Genomic DNA, 16709 nt, shown 5'->3' with positions numbered 1-16709 from the left:
GAAAGATGTCAAGAAAGTTGAAACATTTGAAATGCTGAGTGATAATGTAGTATCAGGGACAGCAGAGCTGGGAGGCTTGGGCTTCTGCTGTGTTTCCGTCTAAAGACAGTATTTTTGCTAGGTCAAAAGCTCATGTAGAGATTTGACAGGATGACACTTCATAATTTGACATCCACCAGCTGTCTCTGGCTATGAAGAGACAGCTCTTTTTCTGTAGGAAATCTGGGATTGTTTTTATAAACTTGCTGTGAAAAGTAAACAGATAATTGGGGAAAACAAAAAAGCTTTTTCCTTGGCAAAACCGCAGAATTTTAGGAGACAAATCTCTATCAGTTGGTCTCTAAAATTCTTGGGTTTGCCTTTTCCTGATTTGCTGAACTTCTTAATCTTTCACGTATCTTTAGAAAGAAATACCGCTGATGGCAGTAAGAGCTGTATGTGAAAATGACATTTTTGTATGCCTCCACACTGCTGTCATGCAAACAGACTTTGGGTCTAGCGTGCTTAGTGCTGAACAAACATCTGCTCAGGCAGTGTCGGTTGCGGGGAGGCTCAGTGGACAGGACTGACAGATGCAGGAGGAGGCAGTGGGTGCAGTAACCCCATCTTACGGATTGATGGCTGAGGTTGGAAACACTTCGTTTGCCCAAGCTCATGCATAGTCTATGTTTAGAGAAAGCAGAAATTCACCCAGAAACCCTGGGAGTGCAGCTGTCTGAAGGGTTTATATCAAAACATTCTTCAGTAGGGAAACCTGGTTTTGATCAGCATTTCTTGGTGATTTTTTAAAAAAGTGGCTTTGAACATCTCTATTTTTCCTTGAAATCTGTATAATAGCTGCTCTTTATAAACATCTTATTATCTGTAAAATTTTAGGAGTGGGGCAGTTCATATTTTTAGTAGATTTTTCATATTTCTGAAGCTTTCCTTTTTTTCTACCAAAAGTCTGATTCTGTTTTACTTTCTAAGAAATGTTTTCATTTTGTCAAAAATTATGCAAAAAGAGCTTCAGCATTTTGAATGAAGAGAGTAGACTAGAATAGACTGTTTCAGTTGGAGGGGACCTACAACGATCATCCAGTCCAATTGCGTGACCACTTCAGGGCTGACCAAAAGTTAAAGCATGTTATTAAGGGTGTTGTCCAAATGCCTTTTAAACACTGACAGGCTTGAGGCATTGACCACTTCCCTAGGAAGCCTGTTCCAGTGTTTGACCACCCTCTTGGTAAAGAAATGCTTCCTAATGTCCAGTCTGAACCTCCCCTGATGCAGCTTTGAGCCATTCCCACGTGTCCTGTCACTGGATCCCAGGGAGAAGAGCTCAGCACCTCCGTCTCCAGGAAGCTGTAGAGAGCAATGAGGTCGTACTTCAGCCTCCTTTTCTCCAAGCTAGACAAGCCCAAAGTCCTTAGCCACTCCTCACAGGACATGCCTTCCAGCTCTGTCACCAGCTTTTTTGCCCTCCTTTGGACACATTCAAGGACCTTCACATCTTTTTAAAATTGTGGGGCCCAGAACTGCACCCAGTGCTCAAGGTGAGGCCACACCAGCGCTGAATGCAGCAGGATAATCACCTCTTTTGACCTGCTGGTTATGATGTGTTTGATGCACCCCAGGATGTGGTTTTTCCCCTTGGCTGCCAGGGCACACTGCTGGCTCATACTGAGCCTGCTGCCCACCAGCACCCCTAGATCCCTTTCTGCAGTGCTGCTCTCCAGCCACTCCTCTCCCAATTTAAACTTGTGCCTGGTGTTACTCTGCCCTAAGTGCAGAATCCGTCATTTCGACTTGTTCAATTTCATCCCATTACTCATAGCCCAATGCTCCAATTGATCTAGATCCCTCTGCAAGGCCTCCTGTCCCTCAAGAGAGTCAGCAGCACCTCCCAGTTTGGTATCAGCACTTTGAAATTTACAGTGAAAAACTTTGGATGCTCATTTTCACAGCCCAGCAGAAACTCCATTCTTTACAGTTATGAAGATGATCTGTAGTAATTCTGTGAACTGGATTTTCAGACACTGGACTCTGAATTCTACATAATTCAGATAACTGAACACCTATGGATGTTTCATAACACAGCTAGTTCAAGTAATCTGGCCTTGAATTCATGTCTCCTGAGTCTGATCATTTTGAGCAAGAGAAGGCAATAGACAGTAACACAGGAGCAACGTAGATTGTTTTACAAGTGTGGTTAGGTGTTCCTGCTACGTCACCACAAATTCAGTATCTGTTTAGGCTGGGTGTGAAGTACCAAAGTACCACTCCTCAAACTACTTTTTTCCTTTTTTTTTTTTTTCTTTTTTTTGTGTGAGTTTGGCAACTGAGCTAAGGGCAATGTTTGAATAACAACTTGAGCTAACTACAGAGGGGACCAGACTGAAGACTGATTCATGGGCAGCATTAAAACAAGAAGCTTTGCTAAAGGATGGATTGATAATATGCCCATTACTTTCGAGGATTTTAAGCAAGAATTGATTAATGTTTTTTATCTGCTAATATTAAGGCTATTTATTCACTTAGATTACCCTCATTTACCAACAAACTATATTTTTCATTTTTGTCTCTTGCGCTGAGGAGTGTTTTCAAGATTAGTTTAAGAATAAATCACGAATCTTGCTTCTGGTTAGTATGCCAATGATAAGCAGCATTATTAGTGCTATTAACTATGTAGTGTTTGCTGGCACCCACACTCCCCATCACTCAGTCATTTAGATTTCTGCAGGGTTCTGTTGAAGTCCATGGGGCTGCCCACATACAGAAAAAAAAGCATGTGTCTGTTGCGTGATTGAAGCCTTAGATGTTTTTATATTCCCATTTGTTATTTATATGCCATTGCAAGCTCACATGCTCTGTCTTTTTTTCCCATTAGATCGCATAAATATTTTCTGTGCCTTTCAAATGAAGCTAATGCAAAATTTTTTAAAAAAGGAGAAATATAAAGTGCTTGTCATCAGGGCTATGAACTTTGCTTATCTTCATCTTTCAATTTTCACGTTGGTCTGGGATGTCTGGAGATAAGCCACAGAAGTCTTAAATATGGAACATGTTCTAATAAGGTTTTCTTTTTTACTGTTCATTTTCTGTAACATATTCCCAGGCATTTGCAATAACTAACCAAATTCTGGTGGAAAAATCAGTTGTTGGCTGGAAGGAGATAGAGTATGAAGTTGTGAGAGATGCTGCTGATAACTGTATTGCTGTCTGCAATATGGAAAACATTGATGCTATGGGAGTCCACACAGGTAGGCTTGGGCACAGGGTGGCTCACTGGAAATGGCTCTGACTTTTTTATGCAGTGCCCTTCTGCCTGCTGTTATTGGCATAGTTTTGTGATTGATGAAGTGGGCTCTAGAAATACTCTTCAGGTCTTGGACACAGCTAGCTAGGGTATGAAGCAGATATTGGTGGGTTAAACCTACCGCTATGATCCTGTTTTCCATAAGATTGCCTGGCCCTCCAACTCTAGGCTTCTAACTATCTGTGCTTTTCATCAACTCTGCATCCACAGGTTTGAGTGTCTGTGGTAACTTCACTACTAGCAATGGGTTAGCAAAGAACATGACCTCTGTGGCTAGAATTTACTGCCACTGAGCTGCTTCTCATTTTGCTTCTCTGCTACCTTGTGACAAACAGGAGATTCTGTTGTAGTGGCTCCAAGCCAGACACTCACTAATGAGGAATTTCAGATGCTGAGGGATCGTGCCATCAAAGTTGTCCGACATTTGGGCATCGTGGGAGAGTGTAATATCCAGTTTGCTCTGCATCCAGCATCCCTGGAGTACTACATCATTGAAGTTAATGCCAGACTCTCAAGAAGCTCAGCTTTGGCCTCCAAGGCGACAGGGTAAGATTATTTAAAAAAACCCAAAATACTACAGAACAAACAAATGAAAAAACAAAAACTGAGGGGAGAACAGAAAGAGAATTACGATGGGGGACTTGGATCAGTATATTATTTAAATACATAAGTGGTAGCTGCAAGGAAGAAGAGTTCCTGCATCTGCTCTCCATGCAGTTAAGACAAGGAAGCACAGGCTTAATTTGCAGCAAGGAAGGCTGAAGTTGGCTGTTAGGAAGAACTCTGGAGCAGTCAGGTCAGTGAAATGCAGATTTCTGTATGGGAAGCTTCTAAGAACATTTCTTGTCAGCATCTGCTAGGATTGACTCTTGGAGAGTTAGTCCTTCTGGGAGATGGAGGAAGGGGTTAGTGAGCCCTCCAGGTCCATTCCAACCTGCCGATGCTGTTACTACAAATGGAAAAACTCCCAGGAGGTGTGGGGGGGGAGCATAGCTGTCCTTACAAAACATATCCACTGTATCCATATGTTGGCTGCAAATCATCTCTGGGACCCAGAGGACACAGTTATTAATGAGCTGTCTGTCAGATTGATGCAAATGGTATTGCTAGCTGCCTTTGTTTTGTTGGCTAATCATAAACTAATCAAGATAAGGATGGTCAGAGCAGGCTGTTTAAAAATTGGCTTCTTAATTGCACTTAGCAGATGCTGTTGAGAGGCACAAATTAGTCTCTAATTTGCAGTTCTCAACAACTCTTGTGGTTGTTGAAGTGCCATAGCAGACTAGAGATAAGCCATGATGTTGGACAGTGGGTGTTTGATTGTTTTCTTTTTGGATGACAGACCTGCAGCAAAACATATCTGTTTATGTGGTCTCACTGTGGGTGTGACAGATACTTAAAATGGTGGCTTTGCAGATAATAAAGAAGTGCCAGATCTAGGTAGCTCTACAATGTGTTAAGGTAGGAAGCTGGACAGGCCCTGCTGTGCTTGAGCACAGTAACCTTCTGTTGTGTTGAGAAGGAAAAATCACTTCACATCTGTTTAATTTGATCCACTCCCGGGATTTGCAGAAGCAAAGTGCTTCCCACTCTACTGTTCTCTACTTCTCCTCTATGGCAGGTATCCATTAGCATTCATTGCTGCCAAAATTGCCTTGGGGATCCCCTTGCCAGAAATCAAGAATGTTGTGACAGGAAAAACCTCTGCCTGCTTTGAGCCCAGCCTGGATTACATTGTTACCAAGATACCCCGCTGGGATTTGGACCGTTTTCAGTATACATCCAACCGGATTGGAAGCTCCATGAAGAGCGTGGGAGAGGTGAGTGCAAGACAGTCCCATTCCACCACTTGGGAAAGTCATTTCCATTGTAAACCCTCAGAATATCTATCTTCAGGGACCTAATGGTTTTTGAAGGTATTTATTCAGCTCAAATGATTTTTATCCAGTAGTATAATTAATCAAAATGAGTTAGGACTGTGTAGTCTTGGATATCATAGTGTGGATTCATAAATGGTTTGACTCCTAAGGGAAGAGACCACTTTGGATCACCTGAGGTTGACTTCATTCTTAACAGTCACTACAGGACTCTGAGTTTTATTTTTTGTTTGGGGTTCTGTAGTGGTGGTTAATTAGGGTATTACTTCAAGACTTGTAGTCTGTTAAGATCTTCAGTAATGCCGATGAGCCACAGCTCTCAGTTGTTCCCATAATTATTTGTCTTCTCTGTTAAAACCATATGCCAAATCTCAGCCTACTTCTGCTCTTGAAACACAAACACAACCTGTAATCTTGCTCTGAAGCTTTGACTTCTCTTAGTGATTAAGTGTCTTATAACTGGAAAATGACATTGTGACTTTTAAAGCCTGATTTTAAGGTGTCCGGGACAATAACAGCATTTCCAGACTATGTTTTAAGAGGAGAGAAATGAAACAAAATGGGTAAATTACCCACTTAATTAGTTAATTACATATCAGCTACCAAAGCAAAATAATTAATTGTGTATTTTTTCAGCTGCCTTTTTTTCCAAATGCTTTTCAAGTAGCTATTTTATTACATTATTTTGACACATGAGACCTTCCTAACATCAATTCTACCTTGCTTAGACAATAAGCCTTCATCACAACTGGAAGGATTAATTAGAACTTGATTTTCCAGTGGCAGTTTTGGCTTTTAATGGCAATGAATTTGTGGGGTTTTTGCAGCAAGCTGACACTTACTGATATTAACCCTCTCTGCTTAGGGGTTTTTGGACTGTTCTGTAGAGCTGGGTTTCCTAAATACAATTGCCTTGTGCACCATCAGCTGTAAACACTTCCTGGCCACACAACATTTGCAGGAGGAAATATCGAGTCCTTCCAGTGATCATATATCACAAAAGCAGAACTGCATGAACCCCCCATGCTTCTCAAGGCAGGATGCTGGGTAAAGGGAGGGGGGAGTTGTAGGAAGAGTCTGTGCTCCAACTGTGCAGGTCTGTGACTGCTGGGGGGTGAATTGAAACAGGGATGGAGAAGCTTAAGAGATGCAGTTTGCAGCTGGTGGAGGTACTCTACAAAAAGATTCATCTCCAGGACCTGTGAGTAGGAGAGGGTGTCTTTGAAGCAAAGAGCTTCTTGCCACTGTGTCTCTTTCATATGGCACAGTTGTCTCCCTAGGCCTGGACTTGAAGCCAGATCACAGTACCTACTGCATTTATATTAATTGAACAGCCTGGCCTGGCCTGTTTTTTCCTGAGCTCTGTTGTGATGGGCAGTGGACCTGGAGCTGTGAGAAGAGAAAAAACAATGTTGGTTTTTTTTTTTTGGCATTTTTCAACATTGTGTTTGAAAAAATTTTTATGTTGTTAGGGTTTCACTGCACTGGGAAATAAAAATGTAGAAATTTGAGAAAGGGCTCTGTTACCTCACAGATTTCCACAGAGAAAGGCTTGTTTTCTTACTAGATGTGATGTCAAGATTGAAGGAGGGAAACCCCAGTGCTGCTATGCCAAGGAGGAGTAATCCTTTAAGAGAGCCCTCACAGGGAAGAGTCACTGCTAAATCTAATTTAAAGGAAAAGGAGCACATTTCTTCTGAACCTTAAAATTCCCACTGTGAGTTTCTATCTCTAACAGGTTGTTAAACAGAAATATCCTTCTATATTACTACACCCATGCTGCTGCATAATGCTTCCCTCTACTAAAGTGCTTCAAAGCAGTTTACAGAGGAGAGCAGAGGCTTCCTGTGTTTTATAGATAGGGAGATGAAAGCAGAAAGCAGTCACTTGTCTGAAACTCCCTGTTGATAATATTGGCAGAGTCAGGCCTAGAAGTGGAACTCCCGAGGCTTAGTCAGCTGTGCCTGTCTGAAAGCCAGCAGGACTGTCTTAAGGAGGAGGTCCAAAGTCTGTAATCTTTCTGTATGTCTGTCTTCGTGGTTTAAATTTGCACTCCTCTGTTATTCAGAGGATATCTAGGCAGAAGCTCACCATAGTTAATGTGGAAATGCTCTTTGCTACAGGTCATGGCTATTGGACGCACTTTTGAAGAGAGCTTCCAAAAGGCCCTGAGAATGTGCCACCCATCTGTAGATGGCTTCACTTCACATCTGCCCATGAATAAACCCTGGCCAGCCATTGTAGATCTCCAGAAGGAACTCTCTGAGCCATCCAGCACGCGAATATATGCAATAGCCAAGGTAACAAAAGGTAGAAAGTCCTTGAACTATGTTCCTTGAATTACAGCTACCAGACTGGATCAGCTGAGGTGACATATTCTTCACCTCATTGCTTCCCTGTGTGAAGCACGCTGGGACCACCTTGCATAGGATTCTTGCTGTTGAAGTACAGATATTCTCTATTGCATGTAATTTCCTCTGCAGAACATAATAGCTGGGTGGGTATATGACTTTAATTTTTCCTGCCGACATCTGTATTTTCCTGCATCTTCCTGTATTCAGGTACTGTGTTTGCCTTTTGGTACAATCTTAGCCAATGATTGTTGCATTCAGCAGCAGGTGCATTCCTGTGTCCTGACACTGCAGTTTGTAGCTGAGTGTTGGTGGAGACCTGGATCACTTTCCTTTGATTGTTCCTGTAATATAATTGTTTGCTAAATATTGGCTAATGTTCAGCCCTCTTTTACACTAGGTGTCAGTCAAAGTTGGCCAGTTTTGCAGATTACCGTTAATTTATAGAGAGGGAGGAAGGAAAAAAATTAAGATCCTTTTGAGGACTGAAACAAAAGATGATAAAGAATGGCAAGCTGCAGTTTGTGAGAGAGCAGTCTTTTTGCAGTTGTTGCATTGGTATGGGCTTGAAACTAAAAAAACCCAAAACTCTGTGTTAAATTTAGCATACAGGAAATCCCCTGTTCTTTGAAATAGGCTCAACTTCCGCTAGCATTCTTTTAACCCCTCTACTGTCACACCGGGCAAATCACTTCATCTTTCAAGGTGTCTGGGTAAGGGGGAGTTTTATTGTAAGGGGAGCTAGTGTGTGAAATAATTTCTTCCTTCATCTCCAGAGTGTTTTCCTGTGTGTGTCACACGGTAAATGTGGGGTTAGTTACTTTACAAGGTAGGTGCAATTTCACACTTTGGTTTTGCTGCAGCTAATGTGTCCATCTGTCCATATCCTCTGTGAAGAGGAGGCAGCTGTTTTTTATAGCTCATACTTACCTGTTGTGGGTTTCTTTTAAGATTGCAAGCCTTCCTTGCAGGGAGTGACCAGGTACTATTTTTTGTGCCCCTGACTTTGTGTGGTGGAGTCTTTAAGCCCTTTGTGCTCATGTGTAGATACATCTCATTACATCCTCCACATGAGTGTGGGGAGCTGAGGTTGTGCCATATTTGTAGAAAGGTTTTCACATAGCTGTTCCTCTTATAAATGGCCTGAACAAAAAGCACAAGATGCTCTATAAATGTGTGGTTTGTCCGGCTGTTGACTCTCGCTTTTCAAGCTGGGGAAATGTGTGTCTTCATAAGTGTAGAACATCCTTCAACAGCTGTGCTTGGTCTTTATTACAGCTTTCTCTTGTGACTCAGAGAAAAATCTTGCTTCTTGTCTCTGAGTGGCTCAGAGAGCTTTTAGGAAAGGTTAATCTTAGCCCCATGTTAACACAGGGGATCTGGGGAGATGAAGGTGAATTTGGGCCACAGTGAACACTCTGGGTGTTCCCAGCTGGTGGCATTTTCACTGGGAGCTGTCAGAAAAAGCAAGATCAAAGTCTTAATCCCTCCTTTTAAAGAGCTGCTTCTGTCTGACACAGTGCACTAATTTGTCCCCATTAATAACTGAGGCAAGCAATATCAGTAAGAGGTACTTCTGGCAGCTGGGGCTGCCTGCCTGGAAATCCCTTTCCAGCTTGCTGACATTTAAAAGCCAACAGTTAGTCCCCCTTAGCTGTCAGCTTTGTTTGAAACAGGATGGACCTTTGTTGTATGTCTTCTCCTCCCCCCAAGCCCCACTAGTCAACTTTCCAAGGCTTTTTACTTTTTCTCTCTCCTTTGTCTGTTGGATGATGAAAACAGTAACTGTTCAGGTGAAAGGGAAGGGAGTTCAGCTGCCATTCAGAGCTATTGCTGTTGTAACGGTACTCTCTGTCGTAACGTAAAAGAAGGCACTAGGAGAAAGGCTGAAATAAATGAGATTTGTTCCTTGGCCAGAGTGGCCAAGGGTGTAACTGCCTGATGAGCAGGGCTGCTCAGGTTGTATCAGATCTTTTCTGGGCCCTCTTTGGATTTGTATACAAGTGACCTCAGAAGACTTATGCTGTGGATTTGATCCTTGCTCTATTTCACACCAGGGCCCTGGTCTCCTGGTTGTCCACACTATGGACGTGTTAGTTTGCACTTGTGCTCTGTCCACAGGCAGCTAAATACTTCTTTTGGTGGGGAGCAGAGATGGGACCAGAGGAACAAGGGTCCCAGCCCTAAAGACAGCACGGGCAGCTGAGCTGCCCTCCGCTGCTTGGCCTGGAGACCAGGCTTGCTCTCCAACTCACAGTGTGAAGGCAGTCCTATAAACCCCTTAGCTTCCTAGTGTGGGGCCAGTGTCTACTGGATGGGACACTCTTGAAGGTGAGCAGGGCTCTAAAGTCATGCTGTCCTGCTGTGCCTCCCTCCACCTTCTTCCACTGTGTGTTTAGGCTGTATTCCTTCACGTAGGTTGGAATAGAGTAAAGCCATTGGAGTGCTGTCCAGGGCCCCTGTTCAAATCCTACAGGGATTTTCTGCCTGGAAACCTGATTTGCCCCTGTTGTGTGGTGATTTCAGAGCAAGAACTGTCTGCAAACTCATTCTTCTCTCCCAGTTTCCAGATTTATGCCGTAGGGATGAAGACGGTTTATTTTCTCTGCCCCTGCTCTGGTTAAGGAGGGGAAGGCATTTCTGTTTTTTTTCAGTTTCCCTTGAAGATGCCTAGGATTCTTAAATAAAGTGTCCTAAGCAGATTAAGTGTATGTGGGCATGCTACCTGTGTGTGTATACGTGGCTCAGGGACCATTGACTGAAGGTTGGAGATCCTCAAGACATGCAAGTCTGCACGTGTTTTGTGAAAATAGATGGGCAGAAGAAAGACCTGCTCGTGTCCCACTAATGTGGCAGTGTGACTTTACCCTTCAAGCACTAAGGAGTCAGGATGGGAGGGACCCTTACCAGTTGCCTCATACCAGTATTATACCCAGAAATATGTGAGAAGCCCAGCCTTGTTATTGCCAGTGCTCAGGGACGACTGTCATGGCCCCAGGCTTCTCTCTGCAGGCATTTGGAAGAGCAGTGGCTGTTGGGTGCCCAAGCACTAGCTGAAGGCTCCGTGTGTAACAGACTGGTTACTCTAAAGGAGCAAAATGGGCATTAGAGATTTTCTCTGCTGCTTGTGAGCAAGCAGGCTATTCAAGTCAGCAGCTTATTACTTCTCAGGACAAGAGAAAAATTGTGAGAGGGAGACCCAGGCAAGCTGCCTGGAAATCCTTTAGAAAAGGTAGAAGGCAGTGTCAGTATTTTGCAGTGCCTGATGAAAGCTGTTACCCCTCCCTTGTCTGTGCGGGTGGTGCCTTTTTGGAGCACAGGAGTGAAGTGACCTGTGCATTTCTCTCAGCTTGTGTAAAGTCTCCACATCACATGCTGAAGCATGTGGTGACGGTACAACGTTGTGTCCACAGCTTGCTAACTCGGAAGAATAATGCCGATGTGCAGTGGGCCAAACTCATTCCTGGATTAGTGCTGGAGTTTTCTTCAGTGGCGTTGCTCTGGCTTTGTTCCAGGGATGCTGCCCTGCAAGAAAACAATTAAGCATTGTAACAAATTAATGAGCCTGATTACTTCAGCTCAGCAAAGATACCGTGTTGGTATTATCATTATGGTTGATTATAGTTGTCTTACCAGGAGAGTTGTAACTGTGTACACCACTGGTGAGACCCAAGAAATACCAGTGACAGAAGGTACAACTGCAATGTATCAAGATACAACTGCCCCCCAATACAATCATATTGCGGGGTGCTCTAGCATATTTCTCTGAGTTTGTTTCTTTTTTTATAAATTCCGCAGTGTCCTGTAAAACATTATCATTTGAATAATAACTCTGTGGGGTTCCTTTTTACCCTATGGTTGCAAATAGTTTGATAATAATAAAATACTTGGTAATAATAAAATAGTTTGATAATAATGCAGAGGAATTTGAATGATCTTGACATTAACTTAAGATACAGAGAGAGAAGCCTGAGTTATGCTGTAGCTGCAGTGTGTCATCTAGGACTGGACTTTCCCTTGCTTCAGGGGTATTTCAAGGCCCTATGTTTTGATTCAGCCTTGTATTTCAAGGGTAAATCAAGATTTATGCCCCAAAGCAAAAGAAGTTCCTCCACAGCTGAGAAGCTGGACTTGCTGTTTAACATTTGCAGCTAGGAGGTTGGCAGTGGGTCTGAGATTTAGGCAACGTGAGTGGTAAGGGATGTAGGTGGAGGAGTTGGCACTGCAGGCTGAATATGCCTTGCTGTAGGTAGTTGAGGCATATACTCAGTGGCTGCCAACCCTTGTTGCCATCAGTTTAAGTTTGGCTGCTGGCTCTGTGGAAAGCAAATTATCTCTCTTGGTCAAACAGAAGCCAGCTTTTGGTACCACAGCCTGTGCAGAAGTGACTGGTGCCTCCCTACACTGCTTGAGGAGCATGTTTTCCATTGCTGAGGGAGACAGATCCTGGGGTAGATGAAACTTTGATTTGTCCAGCTCAGTCTACAGTGCTTTTTATACCTTTATGCTATATAGTTGCTGCTACCTATTTGCAAACTAAATCTGTATTTGCTAAGCATGTATTAAAGGGGCTGTTTGGCACTGTCCTATTTTTGGCAGGCCTTGGATAACGAAGTCCCTGTGGATGTCATTCACAAACTCACAGCCATTGACAAATGGTTCCTGTATAAGATGCGCAGCATTGGGAACATGGAGAAGATCCTGAGGGAAGTGAACAGGTAAGAAAAAACAACAGCCCTGTCCTAGGACACACCAGTCCTTCTGGGGATCCTTCTGCTGGGAAACCTGTGGTAAGCCCTGAGCACAGATGTAATCAATGCTGAGAAGTTTATTTCAGTGCTTGGATTAAGCAGTGTTGTCTTAAAACCCAGTTCACTGTCTTACCCGGACAGTACTCTGAGAACACTCTTTTTCATAAAAGAACTTCTTTGAGTGCTTAGGCACCTTGGCTGATCTCAGGGATTATGGAAGTTCCAGTTTCTTTTGGAAAATCCTCACTGTATTTTTGAGGCTGAGGCTGGGAATGTGGGTGGCCTGCAATGTGTAACAGCAGGCTGCACTCATGTACCTAGGACGGAATTAGCCTTCAAACACAGGGCTTGTACTGACTTATTACACCTGAGGGTTGAATACACTACATTTTTTTCCAGCCTGGCCAATTGATTTTTAAGCCTTTCTGCCTTGCTGTGATCATGCAGTGTGTTGCTTTTGTACTGCACTTTCAAACATCTATAATTCCGGACAAATTTAAATATAAATCTTCTTCTTTCTTCAAGAAAAATGACCATATAAAACTAAGCAGGAAAGATAGCAGTAAATTAAAGTGCTGGGCTGTATTTCAGTTCCAGCCTCTTGCTGACTTGAGCTTTCCCTTCGTGGTTTACGAGGTCGGGAGAACCTCCTTGCTGAGTTATTGGCTGTATGTTGGCCGGCTTTTCTGCTTCAGGTATCCCTTGTGTTAACCACGTTTCACCGCATGATGGCACTGGGAGCGCACCGTAGCCAGTACATCACCGGGGTGCTAGTTAGTTCATCTGCTGTGATTTCTGCTTCTTTGACCAGCTGCACGGTTTTAATTGAGCAGCCCTTGCTCTCCCTTGCCCCCCGGAACAAGCTGGATCTGGAGCTAAACAAAAATAAATGTGGAGGGAGATGGTGAAGAGAAGGAGCAGCTTGATTGTTTACAGAAGTCTGTTGTTGGGCTGCACAAGTTTTTGCCCTCTAACATCTGTGTCATGTTGCATTTGTCTTGAAGTGCCTTATATATGTGCAGCTCCCGAGGAAGAAAAACAATGTATCCAGAATCAGTTTGATTTCCTCTCTGCCGGAGTGGCATGCTCTGGAATGATGCACTTGGGACCACAGAGGTTGGTCCCATCCTCAGCTGGTATAAATCCAGCATCACTCCGCAGAGGCTAATCGTGCTGAACTGTCCTATATCACTGAGGTTGCTTTCCCTTTCTCTGCAGCGGGTGGCAGACAATAATACTACTAGTAATGTGATCAGTAGCTGCTACCATCCCACATAGTTTTTCATCCTTCTGGTGACTCGGCAGCAGGCTGTATAGGCTACAGAAAGCCCTTTGACAGCATCCGACCTTGCGTTTGTATCATACACAACCCATGTTGTGTCCCTTCTAAATAGATTCATGCAATTCGACTCAGATTGCAGGTGGTATAAATTAAAATTATCTTAAACTCATTCACTTATCAGTGCAGATTTTGAGTCCATTATCCTTACTCAGACCTTCCCAAGGAAATTGTCTTACCTCACAACCTGCGTTGGAGAGAGGGGATGGACTGTCCAGCTGCATTATGTTGAAGGCGTGTTGGCACAAAGGCAAAAAGCCAGGGAAAAACACTTCTGACCTGAACTAAGAGACTAGTCCAGAGAGCCACATCAGGAAACACATCTCTGCAATAGCCGAGGGAAAGCTAATTACCGAGTGATGCAGATGAGACTTGGCACACATGTGCTCTTCCTGCAGCCGGCTGTTTCCAGTCCCTGGCATGCCTGGCATGAGTTTTACCTGTGCTACAGGATTATTTCCAATTGAAAAGAATGAGCTGTGGCACCGTCATTGCTTTAAATCTTTCTGTTGTTGAAATACCGTTACCAGAACCAGAAGTAGTTGCACTGTCCCCAGGCACTGTTGCTGTTACAAACTCACTCTCTGTTCCAGTTGAATTTGTCCTTCCTTATTGTCTCAGGATTGGTTTGGGTGTTCTTTGCAGCAAGGGTTTGGATGCAGTTGGAGTAACATCTCTGCCAAGAGTCTTGATTTGTGCCCTGCAGAGCTGTTGTAGAGACTGGTAACAAGGAGATGGTCCCTGCCAAGAGGAAATTTAGAGCTAGAACAAGAGGATATAACCGACAGATGGGGAAGGGGTATCAGAGGCAGGTGGAGGCCTTTGTGAGCAGTTCAGCACGCAGCATTCACATACCGCATGTTGTCTCGTGCAGTGATTCTGGGGTGAGCAAAAGGCCTCACTGATTTATGCACAGGATCTATTTCCATGTGTGAAAGGTTGTATGAAATAATGTTATGGGAGGAAAAACCTTTCTGACCTAATAATGTTTGTCTGTTCTCAGTGGTGTACAGGCAAAGCCAGCCATTTGCAGAGACAGTAGAGACTGGGAAGGGCACTCTCTGACCTGTTTACATTTGTCCCAGGGAACTTCTTTCCAAAGAAGATTTGACCTGGTGCTGGTGAGACTGTATAGCTTTTGTCATGCGGCAGCGATGTTTCCATTTGACTCTGCCTCTGGGCACTCTAAGATGGAGAAAGAGTTGTTTCAGGTTTTGTGATTTGGCTGCAGGAAAGCAAATGGCCTGAGCTGAATTGGGAAAAGAAAGCCATTTTGAGAGCACTTGCAAGAATATCCAGTAATATCACACACACCAGACTTGTGCCTTTGCTGCTTCTCCTGTGACCTACATATTTTTCCTTTAAAGTGGACACTTACTTTGTGGGGTTTTTGTTGGTTTTTGGCTGATTACCTTCATACCTTCAGTAATGTAATCTTAACTATAACCTTCCCCACCACACACATGCAGACACACAAACAAACCACATGTACGTACACACAAACGAAAGGAGCAAGCACCATCCCATGCTGTCAGTCTACGAATAGGTGATGGTGTATGGAGCAGTGGCAGTGCAATAGAATATGCTGTTATCAGGACATTCTTTCCCTAGATTTGGCCTTGCCTGTCCCTTGAGAGAAAATGGAGGGGAAGGGCCCTGGAGTGACCCCACTGGCTGTTCATCACACTGACAGCTCGTGAAGAAGATTGAAATTTGAACTGACCATGTCTAGCTGTCTGAGGCAGTGAGGAGCAAGATGTGACTTTAAGGCTGGGGTTACGGACCCAGTCCAGAGCTAATCAGATTTGCAGTGGCATCCAGTAGCACCATCATTCCCAAGAGTACAGCTGAAGTCCAGACTTGGAAGTAACATCTGGGGCATGTTTGACTCAAGACACTGGTAGCCTGGGTGCAAGGGAAAGCCTCTTTTGGAATTAGCATCTCTTCTTTGATCGTGTGTAGTGAGGATTTGTTTGCGTGTGGCCATGGTTATTTTTATCTGTTCCCGATATTGTGATCCCTGAGAACGGTGGCTGTATGCAAGGAGAATGTATGACAAATACCGTTAAATATAGGTAAAGAGGTAGGCAGCTATGGTGAAATCATCATTTATGCCCAAGTGACGGGGGGACAAAAGCCTTGTTGTAAATCAGTAGGACTTGTGCCATCTCTGTAGCAGTTGAACGTGCAATTGATTGTATTTGCCATTACTTGGGAGCTCACAGGGATAGGTGAAAAGGAGAGGTAATGAGGTCAAGTTCACTGCTGGGGAAAATCTGAGTAAGACCCAAGGAAGATTGGGTCTTCTTGCAACAGGCAGAAGTAAGTGTGAGTAGATTGTCCAAAGAGGAACATTTCAATATTGATAAAAGCCTGCAAAGTAGAATTCAAGTGAGAAAAGAGGAGCATGATAAACCCCTATTTTGCCACTGAGGAGCAAAGCATAGAGATGGTAAGCTTTACCAAAGTCTCAAACACAGTCTGGCAGAGCAGTGAACTGAACTCTGTCTTCTTAAATCTCAACTCTTCCAGTTAACTGTAATGAAAACAGCAGATCTTCCTTTTGGTGGTTACCAAACTAGCCAGCCTACTAGCAGTGGGAAATGATGGCACCAATCTGTTCTGATAACTTTATACTTTGGAGCTTTGTTTTGGAGGAGGATGTCTCCTTGCTCTGTGGGCATTGAGTGAAAACCCCTCCTGGCCTGGGGTTTGCTTGAAAGGGGTAAGTGCAGTCCTGTGTATTGCCCTTGTCGTTCCTAAAGAGACACAGGTTAATAGAGGGAAAAGCAAAAACGTTGGGAGGGTGCAGACCCACTTCAGCCCAGCATTTATAGCTAGGTGCTTTGCTCAGTGGCCCATGGAAGAGGTTGTTTATTGCGAATTCCTTTTCGAAGCCCATGTCCTTGGGTCTGTGAAAACTGTGCTTTGAAAGCTGCTTGCTGGAAGCATGACTTGATTTCAAAACATGACTCTGGTGGAGTAGCCACAGAAATACAGGTGCTGGAATTAAAGCCCGGCTCCAGCAGGTGACCTGGGAAACGATGCAGGAAGGAAAGATCAGACAGGCCATCAATAACCTGTGCTCTTCCA

General features: G+C 43.8%; 1 protein-coding gene across 1 annotated transcript in view; it reads left to right on the top strand.

Annotated features, from left to right (window-relative positions):
- CPS1 (carbamoyl-phosphate synthase 1) overlaps nt 1–16709 on the top strand; it is a 94778-nt gene that overhangs the window by 35333 nt on the left and 42736 nt on the right. The window contains exons 17-21 of the mRNA XM_074872251.1: nt 3098–3242; nt 3634–3844; nt 4920–5118; nt 7299–7475; nt 12126–12244. Of these exons, the coding sequence (XP_074728352.1) occupies nt 3098–3242; nt 3634–3844; nt 4920–5118; nt 7299–7475; nt 12126–12244 (851 nt within the window). The remainder of the gene's footprint in view (nt 1–3097; nt 3243–3633; nt 3845–4919; nt 5119–7298; nt 7476–12125; nt 12245–16709) is intronic.

Source organism: Strix uralensis, chromosome 6 (assembly GCF_047716275.1).
Source record: "Strix uralensis isolate ZFMK-TIS-50842 chromosome 6, bStrUra1, whole genome shotgun sequence".
Classification (NCBI taxonomy): Eukaryota; Metazoa; Chordata; class Aves; order Strigiformes; family Strigidae; genus Strix; species Strix uralensis.
Note: the sequence above shows the minus strand (reverse complement) of the source record. Positions and strands in the feature narration are given on the sequence as shown.